Source organism: Merops nubicus, unplaced genomic scaffold, assembly GCF_000691845.1.
Source record: "Merops nubicus isolate BGI_N331 unplaced genomic scaffold, ASM69184v1 scaffold24553, whole genome shotgun sequence".
NCBI classification, from domain to species: domain Eukaryota; kingdom Metazoa; phylum Chordata; class Aves; order Coraciiformes; family Meropidae; genus Merops; species Merops nubicus.
In genome coordinates, this window is record NW_008601302.1 from 1 (window position 1) to 9,708 (window position 9,708).

At 40.5% G+C, this 9,708-nt stretch overlaps 1 protein-coding gene across 1 annotated transcript; it reads right to left on the reverse strand.

Moving 5' to 3' along the window:
- Positions 1-3,961: 3,961 nt before the first annotated feature.
- Positions 3,962-7,917, reverse strand: PSMA2 (proteasome (prosome, macropain) subunit, alpha type, 2; the record flags this gene model as incomplete). Its single annotated transcript, XM_008937964.1, has 7 exons — positions 3,962-4,379; positions 4,462-4,519; positions 4,965-5,038; positions 6,132-6,213; positions 6,564-6,686; positions 7,103-7,235; positions 7,841-7,917. Coding segments are annotated over 7 exons (664 nt in total), but the record flags the coding sequence as incomplete, so codon positions are not given.
- Between the last annotated feature and the right edge of the window lie 1,791 nt (positions 7,918-9,708).

Genomic DNA, 9,708 nt, shown 5'->3' on the forward strand with positions numbered 1-9,708 from the left:
GACAGCCACCGCCCTCGCCACTCCGCGCCGCCCGGCTCCCCGCCCCGGCCTGCCGCATAAATACGTGGTTTATCCTGAGAAGTGTGTGGGGTTTTTTTAAGGAGCAAAGGCATTACGTTAGGTTAGAGAGGCCAGAGACACGTCAGCCTTGCGCTGGAACTTCGGCAGGGAAGCAGCAACCATGGCTGTGCCAACGAAGCTAAGGTAACAAAACCGGCCTTATTAAAACATTTGGTGCTAAATGTGAGGAAGTGTCCTCCTCGCTTGCCCTGCTGCCTCCCAGCAGGAGTCATCCCCGTGGTCTCTGTCCTCTCTCTTTGCTGCAGCAATACCTCCTAACTGCATGGGACAGATTGACCTTCATCTACTCCTTACTGAACACTGGTTCCTACAGTGATTAATTGTCTTTACTTGTCTCCATAACTTCACAAAATCTGCAAAGCTATAGTAAGCCAAAGCAAGTGGTAAAGGGCTTAACTACATCTGTATCTTATCACGTTTGAACCTACTTTAAGTCGTAACCTCAAGAAACTGTGATACTTCCTCAGATCCTGATGCTACTAGTTAAATAAAGCTCAAGGACATTCGCTGTTCACATAGATGTCACACTACCCAAGTTCCTCCCAGCAGATCGTCTTCCAGGACATGCAAATCAAGAACATTACCTACTTTAAGTGACCAATGTCTCTTCTTTCAGATGACTGCATTAGGAACGACCTAAGCAAAGCCAAGTCATGCTTCATGGTCAGCTTCAGTAATCAAGCTTGTAATGTGTTGTTTCTCAAAAATGAACAGTGTTTGTCCACTTTATTCCCCCTTGACCCCACTTTATGCAGTGAGCTGTTTTACAAAATACAAAGCTATAATCATAAATCTAAAAAATTGTACTTTTTGAAAATGACCACAAACCATATAATTTGATACCCCATTACACCAGTATCCCTCACTCCTCAAGTGAGAGAAATACATCTCAAAATTACTACTTCCTTAAATTCCAAGGATTGTGAAGAGAAAAATTAGTTCTCTGATGATTAAAGGTTCCCTTTAAAGAGATAAAAATTTAGTTACTATTGTAGACCTGCAGCTATCCAAGTAGGGCAATTATTTTCTTCGGTGTAGGATTAAGGCGCTTAGAAAGCCCCACCTTCCCCATTAAAGCAGCGCAATAGCGAGGTCTACCTGCCTGCCACTAAGTAAGTTATCTAATACTCTAAAGCCCAAGTTCAAAATATTTTGCATATTTTTTCCAAATTATACTATGTCCCATGAACTTTGATTCTCTGTAGGGCTTCAGTACATCAGGGAGCTTAAGACAGTTCTTACCAGTGTAAAAACCGTTTTTCTCAACTACCAACTTGGCATCTCATTAAAGTGTCTGACAATAAACCATCAGGCTATGGTATAGCCCTACCCCTCTAGTTTCACACAAAGCATAGAGCAAGTGAATGTTGCCACAGAGATGCTTACAGGGGCTATGAGGTCATCCCCTCGTGACAGCCTGAGGGGAGTACTCACAGGGAAGGCACAACTGATGGTCATTTTGAAGCTCTGTCACAAAAGGAGACCATTTACTGATGTATGGTGCTACACAGCCTAGCCATGGCCTTCTCATCTTTCTCAGGGCATGCTTCTATTTCTTCTCCAAAAATGCCACCATTTAATAATAATTAAATCACACAATATTTTACCAATTCTAACAGTTTACATTCCCAAAAGCACTTACTGAGGCAACCTGGTACTGGTGCTAACTTTGTGTTGCCACCCGTTTATAATGTTGTTGTTAACAACATGAAGTAAAACCAACCCTGGTTCTGAAGTACACACTTTAGTAAGAACACCTCGTGTGGTCACAGTTGTCCGTCCTCCTAAAGGGGTGAGGGGAAGTAGGCAAAAAAAACCCCTAACACTGATATCAAACATCAGGTATCTGAAAGGCAGCTTTCCTTACTCAGAGCACAGGAGTTTCCATGCAATCCACAGAACAGTCACTCCACTTAAATCATTAAACCACAGGAAAAGATAGAAGAGACCCTTTTTTCACGTCCCTTCACCACCTGTAAAATAGGAGTAAAATTCTGCAGAGGTGGAAGTTGTTCAATTATTAAGGAAAAAAAAAAAAAAGCCCAAACCAAAAAACAAACCACACTTCCTAAACCTTAAAACATTTTTTCATTTTTTTGTTTGCTTCATTGTTACCATTTGGGGAGTAAGGTAGCATAGAATAATAGAACCATAGAATTGTTAGAGCTGGAAAAGACCTCCAAGATCATCAAGTCTGACCCTCGACCCAACACTGCCATGACCAATAAACGATGTCCTGAAGTACCACAGCCACATGTTTTTTGAACCCCTCCAGGGATGGTGACTCCACCACCTCCCTGGGCAGCCTGTTCCAACGCCTCACCAATCTACATCTCCTCTGGTGCAACTTAACCCATTTCCTCTCGTCCTATGGCTATTTACTTGGGAGAAGAGACCAACCCCTACCTCACTACAACCTCCTTTCAGGGAGCTGTAGAGAGCAGTAAGGTCTCCCCTCAGCATGGCTTGTTTGAAATTGCTTTGATCTCAACTACCTTCCATAGCAAATTCTTTGCTAATCAACTGTTTGTAGCAGAGGAGGCAACAAAGCTACTGCAGTTCATCCCAATCATTTTCTGATGCAATACCTAGCTGCATTTTTTCCTATACAAAATTCCTTTAAACACATGGCATTAAAAACTGACTGAAGTGTATGAATATTCAACTAACATTCTGCTTTTCCAAATGATTCTGAAAGCTTCAAAACCTAGCAACATAAAGTCTCCATTTTCAGTTCCTAGTTGTTCATTTTCTCTAGAAGAAAAATCAGAGCATGGATTGGTTTTCAGAGCAAAACACTCAAAAAGTGATCTCGGACTAAGTCTTAATGAACCGTTTGGACACATCTTTTATTTCTGACATTAGGAAATAAAACTTCATTTATGGCATGCTTCAGTTCTTATTTACCTAGTAATAACATAAAACATCAGAAGACAGACAGTGGAAAGACAGATCCATTAGCTTATAGGCTACTTTCTACAGACTAACTCATACTCCATATGGCTGTGCTAAGACAGAACCTGCCAGGCTGCTGCCACACGTGCAGAGCCCTATGAACAAGCAGAGTGGTTCAGCTACTGCTCCCAGTTTGTTATCAACATTTTAACAACCAGACAGCTTTTAAAAGTAAAATCTGCAAACAGTAAATAGCTGCAGACCAATTATTGCTGCTGAAAAATATACGTTTCTTTTGCAGTAATTTTTATATTTCTATATAACCTGAGCGACTCTACACATGTAACAAATGTCTTGATGCATCCACTCACACAGAGTAATATTCAAGCATCTAGTTCTGCGCCTCTAAAAGTTGTGATGTGTTAATTAAGTGCTCTTTTAATTGCTGCACCTTGAGTTAATCTTGCGAGTGGAAAATCCTTCAGCACAATGCAGGGGATAAAGTTCATGACATCTTCTCATTTTGCTTTGTAACTCTTGTTGATTTTTTATTGATGGTGATAAATGCATTTAGTTTTCAGTGAGATTAGTTCCATTATTTCTAACAATATCTCAGGGCTGAAAAAGTGCAATTTCTAGGGCTGTGAAAATAACCCAACTAACAGAAAACAAGTCCCACAGACACAAAGACAAAGAGGGTCAGGAGCAGAGATGCTCAAAGTAGATCACAGTCCACTCCTGAAATGGAAGATCATTCTGCCTCTTTGGGTAAGTACATGATCTTTTACACCAGGTAAAACTATTTGAACAATATTCTAAAGTGAAAAGAAATATCTTTCCACTCCAATTTAAGTTCTGTAAAAGAAGGTCTAACATGAATTCATCATGGTTGTATGTGGATAATTCTGTTTCCTCGACAACAAAATACTGAAATCTTGGTTTTATGCAAATAAACAAGCTATGATTAAAAAGACACACAGACACCTTCCCCCAAAACAGTGGCCTTCAAATTTTATTCTTTCGCCTTTTTCAAGCTGTCATCGTAACTTTACATTTTGTACAGTATTTTGTGTACAAAGATTCCATGTATCAAGGGAGAGAATTACCAGTAATAAGATTCCATGTATTACAATATTAGGACCGTTGCATTTGCACCCATGATATTTTAAAAAATCTCTCAGACAAACCATGTAGAAATAAGTATGCAAAAACTGCAAACAAAAACGTTTAAGTAGCCAAAATTAAAAAGACCTTTGTGTGAATCACACAGTCTTGCTCGGTTTCTACTAGGCTATTGCAGCCAAGTAGTCCTTAACCTCAGTGGGAGTGAGCCTCCTAAAACCAGCTTCGTTACAGATGCCAACTTCAATGTTGTCTTCTGTCATTTGCCCTTCGAAGCTCTCCTGTTAAAGAAAGTATAGTTCAGTGAATCATACCAGTGATGTCACCACAATAAGAAACTTGTTTCTTAAGTATTTTGCTAACCTTTAGTGTTAAGATAGCTGTATGAATGGCATCTTCAAGCTCCAAATCTTCATTGTATCTGCAAAGAGAAATCCAAGTATTTCAGCACAGGACAAAGACCTTTCCAAATGCTAATAATCCTGGAGTCTCTAAAAACTCAAACACGCCTAAAATCTTCCTATTTCTCATACAAATATTATTTGTCAGAACTGTGATATTAATAGTCAGTTATAATTTATTTTACATGTTACTATTTTCCCTACTCACAAGACACAGAACAGTATTTCGAGAAATGTTAAATATTATGTTTATCGCACTAAAATAATTCCCCACAAACATAAACTGGAGTTTAAGCAGAGCAAATTTCCCAGGCACGTGTAAATAAGTAAACGGGAAGCATCCTATCTTAAGTATTTAAAAACTTTGTTCTGATAATCTAAAAGTGTGCATTTTTTCTCTGGCTGTTTTACTGGAACCTGAACAAAGCACACTGTGTCCTTTCAGATGAGTATCAAAGACGTTACCTCTTCTCAAGGAATGTCTTCCCATTGACATAATTCTTTCCCATTGCCGTTGCTTTCCACGCAAAATAAGCCCCCTGTAAAAGCAACCATCTATGGAACCGTTTCGTATCACTCAGTCCAACATCACATATTCAATTCCTTGGCAAAAAGTACATTTGGGGAAGTACTGAATGTTCTGAGAATACAGGAGACTATTTTGGATCACATTTAGATTTATTTCAAATGGCAATATATGCTGTGAAAACATACAAAACATTCGTATAGGGCCCCACCTATTTTTGTCCTCCCACTACTTTGAAAGATGAATTTAATAAGTCATCAGCAAAATTTTGATTTTGGATTCCTTAAACAGAAATAGGTTTGCCCTCGAGAATGAGTACAGTCAGATCTTGCCTGTGGTTCACTCCACATATTTTCTTCTTTAAGTCATGTGTCTGATTTTCAACAAATAGTTTACGTGATTTATCTTAGCTGCTATAGGATATTTAGGCATCACTCCTCTCCTCTGGCCTGCATCAACATTCAAGTGCCTCAATCAAGCTGTACTGCACAAGGCATCTCCATTTTGCTTTTTGCATTTCAGCTTCAGTTAGCAAATCCAATTTCTGAAGCTTACCAATTATCACTACAGCAACCACGTTTTTGTCTGACATAAAGCGTTACAATTCACACGTGCATCACACGGTAGTTTTTCAGGAGTGCAGTGCAAACACAGCAAATAACCTCACCTAAATTAACCATTAAATACTAAAGCATATGCATTCTATTTCACAGTGTAACAGATTTTGGCTTAACTTCCACCCAGTTTAGGGAAAAACTATTTTGAGCAGCATAAGCAGTCAAAATTTTCCTTTTCCTGGCACCTGCTGCAGAATGCTATTCTTGCTGTCACTACCAATTAGCTGGGAGGGCATGAAAAGTGACAGTGACCTCCCTCAAAACCAGCTGCTGTCCCTCAAGCACTAGAGGGACATGTAGGCACAGAATGATCCAGGCTTGCTCTGAGCACCTACTTCAGCGGCTCCTTACGACTTCTGAAGTTAAGTTAAGGGCTCCTTTGTTCTAGCTCTGCATTCTTCTTCTCATCACAAGAAGTATTTCCTGAGCGCACATGAAGCTTTAGATGTTTTATAAAAGCAGTGGAGCTCACAACCAGAAGATACTTACAGATGGATCCGACTGAAATAAGTACGGCCGCCCCTCATTCCAGCCACATATTAGCAGCGATACGCCAAACGGACGAACGCCGCTGCAGGAAAAGAACAACCACACCAAAGAAATCGCAGCTGTGTGACATTTAACCAGCCCATACCAAGGGTGACTAAATTAATTTGTATGTGTTAGCCTTCCCCCAGTCACCTCCCACCAACCCAGAGCTGTGGTCGGGAACGACCAGTCATCCAGCAGTACAGAGCCGCACGTGCGCTGCGTCTGCCATGTTTGTGAGACGTGGAGACCCTGCTGCCAGTCCCGCCTCTTGTAGGCACTCTCCTCTGAAAAACTGCCTTTCTGACACAAAAAGCTCAATCATCAGGTAGCTGTAATTCCTTGAACAACGTAATCTTTCTAAGCAACTTCAAAACTCAGAACACCACGTACCCAGACTGCGTGTATTCCTGCATCACAGACGCAATTCTCTGTACGAGCTGAGCCGTGGGAATGGGCTCGTGGTAAACCAAGTAGTATTGCTGGGCCAGCTTCCGGGCTCTGTGCACCAGTACTCTAAACACAAAGGCAAAATCAGTATGTCCAACACACTCCAACTACTTCTTACCACTAGAACTGAAAAATCCTACCAAATGCTGTGCTAAGGAATTATGTATCTGGTATAACACCAACATAAAGAAACAGATTGTGCTGGGTTATCTTTATCAACTGAGTAGTGTCTGAAATAGCTGAACTGAAACTAAGGTTGAATTACACTGCTCTTCAGCCCCTACTCGTTCCTTAGAGAGAAGGCTGTTTGGAAAGGTATTGAATATATTAAGACAAATTTAAAGAGAATTTCTTATACAGAATACAATCTAGTATTATGCCATACATGTAGAAAGAAACAGCCAACTGCTATCTGTTTCTGTTTCTTATAGTTCTTGCATGAAAATGCATCTAAATGGCAACTAAACAAAATTTTTTAATACCTGTAATCTGGACCCATACCACTGTACACTAAACCTATATGTTTGGTAATTGGTTCTACTTTGTGGACACTCCTTTCATCATAAAGGATGGATTTCTGCTTCTTCTCGGTTGCCAGTACCACTCCATTTGCAGCTGGAAAGGAAAAAGATTTTGCTTCATTTATATTAAACTAAACTTATGGAAAGCAGTTGAAACACAGAACAAGTTTATCAGGCAGTAAAGAGTTTTTCTGCTCCCTTTTAAAAAAACCTTCACATTTACAGCCCTGTTAAACAGAGATGCTTTGATGGGTCCACCCAACCCATCCTTTGTTATCTTAAATACTCATTACAGCTCCCATGACCCCATTCTAAAGATTCTGAAGCACATATTAATTGAGCAATTAAACACACAGCTGCAGTTATTTACTGAATAGACAGGAACACTAAAAAAGAATAAAAATATATATTATGTCTACCAGCTGAGTGCCTCCAAAGTCACCCCTGCAATTTTCCATTCCTAGCATGGAGCTCTGTGCTTCCTTCCTCCTTTATAAAAAATTATTGAGTTGCAGAAAGAAAAAAAGAGGAATATTAAACCCACTAAACCATGTGCAAACCTACTAAAAAAAAAAACCAAAATATGTAACAGAAGGCAAGGTGAAGAAAACCCTGTACACAGTCTGAAGAATTTTAGCTCTCTCAGATGATACCCAGGATCCTGAATCCTTCACTGAAGTCGTTCTTTTCTGAACATACCTTTAATCCCAACTGATGGAGCTCCTGCAGCCACTGCAGCCAAAGCATATTCAATCTGAACAAGCTTTCCAGAAGGACTAAAAAGGAAAATGCAAAAGTAAGCCTGACATAATTCTGATGTGCTCAAATCTTTCCTGTAACGATATGATCTCAACTTACTTTTTTAAGCCTCTTTACACCTGGCATCAGAAAATTCTAATCAGAACTTCAAAATCAAAACAAACAAAACTAAACCAAAAGTCTGAAGATTTATAAGAGCTTCTGAAAGAACTGGAGTGGTTTAGCCCAGAACTTGCTGCTGTGGGCCACTCACCCAGCACCTGCCGACAGCCCTGGTCAGAGCTGGCACGTCTCAGACAGGGAGCAGGGACTGGGAACAGGTGGAAGGAGGACAAGGCCACCCTCCAAATTTTAAGCATTTTAAACCATTTTCCACTCGGTGGGAAAAATGTTTAAAGTGCACCATGGCTTTCTACTGAAAAGGCATTATACTGGTGGTTTGCAAAAGCTTCATGTTGCTGATGTTCACTGCTGAAAGGTACAAGCAAAACACAGCTACTGGTTTTGACTGGGAAGGACATAACAGGTCAGGGGCACAAGCTAGAAACCACTCTTGCTCAACCTCTGGGTACTCCTGCATTTTGTTTTCATGATCCATGTCAGTCTGGTAATGGATGCAGAGTCACTGCAACCAAGCAGCAGGTGTCAGGCTCACCAAGTATCTCCTCCAGAATGAGGGGGATCAAGGGATTCCTTAGGGAAAAGGACAGCACAGAGCCACTCCCTGCACAAGTGAATTTGCAAATGGGATCTATTTTCTCAGCTGTATTTTGGACACTGCTGTTTTAATAGATGCAGAAAATTATGTAACTCAGTGCTTGAAAGATTTAGGGAAAAAACTAACAAAACAAGCACGAATCAGTGTAGTTATGTATACACCAAGTACACAGGGTATAAAGGTGACAAAGTAATAATTACAGCTTCTCCACTACAAAATACTAACAAACCAGAACAACAGTTTCCTACAACAGCAATTAAAATATACAAGACTTCAGCAAGATATTTTAAAAGTAAACAAAAACCTAAAGTAAATAATTCTCAGTAGAAGGAGCAGGTGAATGAGGGGAAACATGAGTAGGGCTATTCTCTTCTGTGCAAGTATAAAATCAAAAGGCTTCAAGCATCAGAGCACGTGGTGCTTCTGTACAGTTCCAAAGTTTGTAACTCCCTTAGGACACCATTTCTAAGAGCTAATAAAGAATTCAACCCACTTGAGTCAAGCAGGCATGTTTGGCTGCATCCACCCATTGCAAAGATTCTCTTCCTAGTTTTAGATGGTGAACTGCTTCACTTGCTTAACTGCAGCAAGCCTTTAGCCAACAGCATTAATCTCCCCTGACATTAAGGGGGCACTTTACAAAAAGCTTAACAAGAATTCTTGCATTCAGATTTTCCTTAGGGTGTAATATAATTCTGGATAGTTTAATAGTTTCAGGGAAAAAAAAAAAGGAAAGCTGTTTCCTTTTTTCTAATTGAAAGTTGTACATTTTGGAGCAGGACTCCAATAGCATACTCATTCTGAGCCTGCAATCATCCCACGTCTAAGCTGCACACAACCCGAAGTGCACGCAGAGCAGTGCCTGCACAGTGCAGCAGGAAGGGGAATACCGATTTAAAACTCATCTGAAGGCTTCTTTCATTCCCACATCTGCAAAGCCTGTTCTGGAGCAAGCTCTGGAGATCCCAGAGCTCAGCTGTCATCAGGCATCTCCAACTAGCTCATAACTGCAGAACTCCTACCCAGCCTGATGCGCGGGTGCGCGTCCGGGGACACTAAGTTCGCAAAACCGTTCCACCAAGCATTCGCT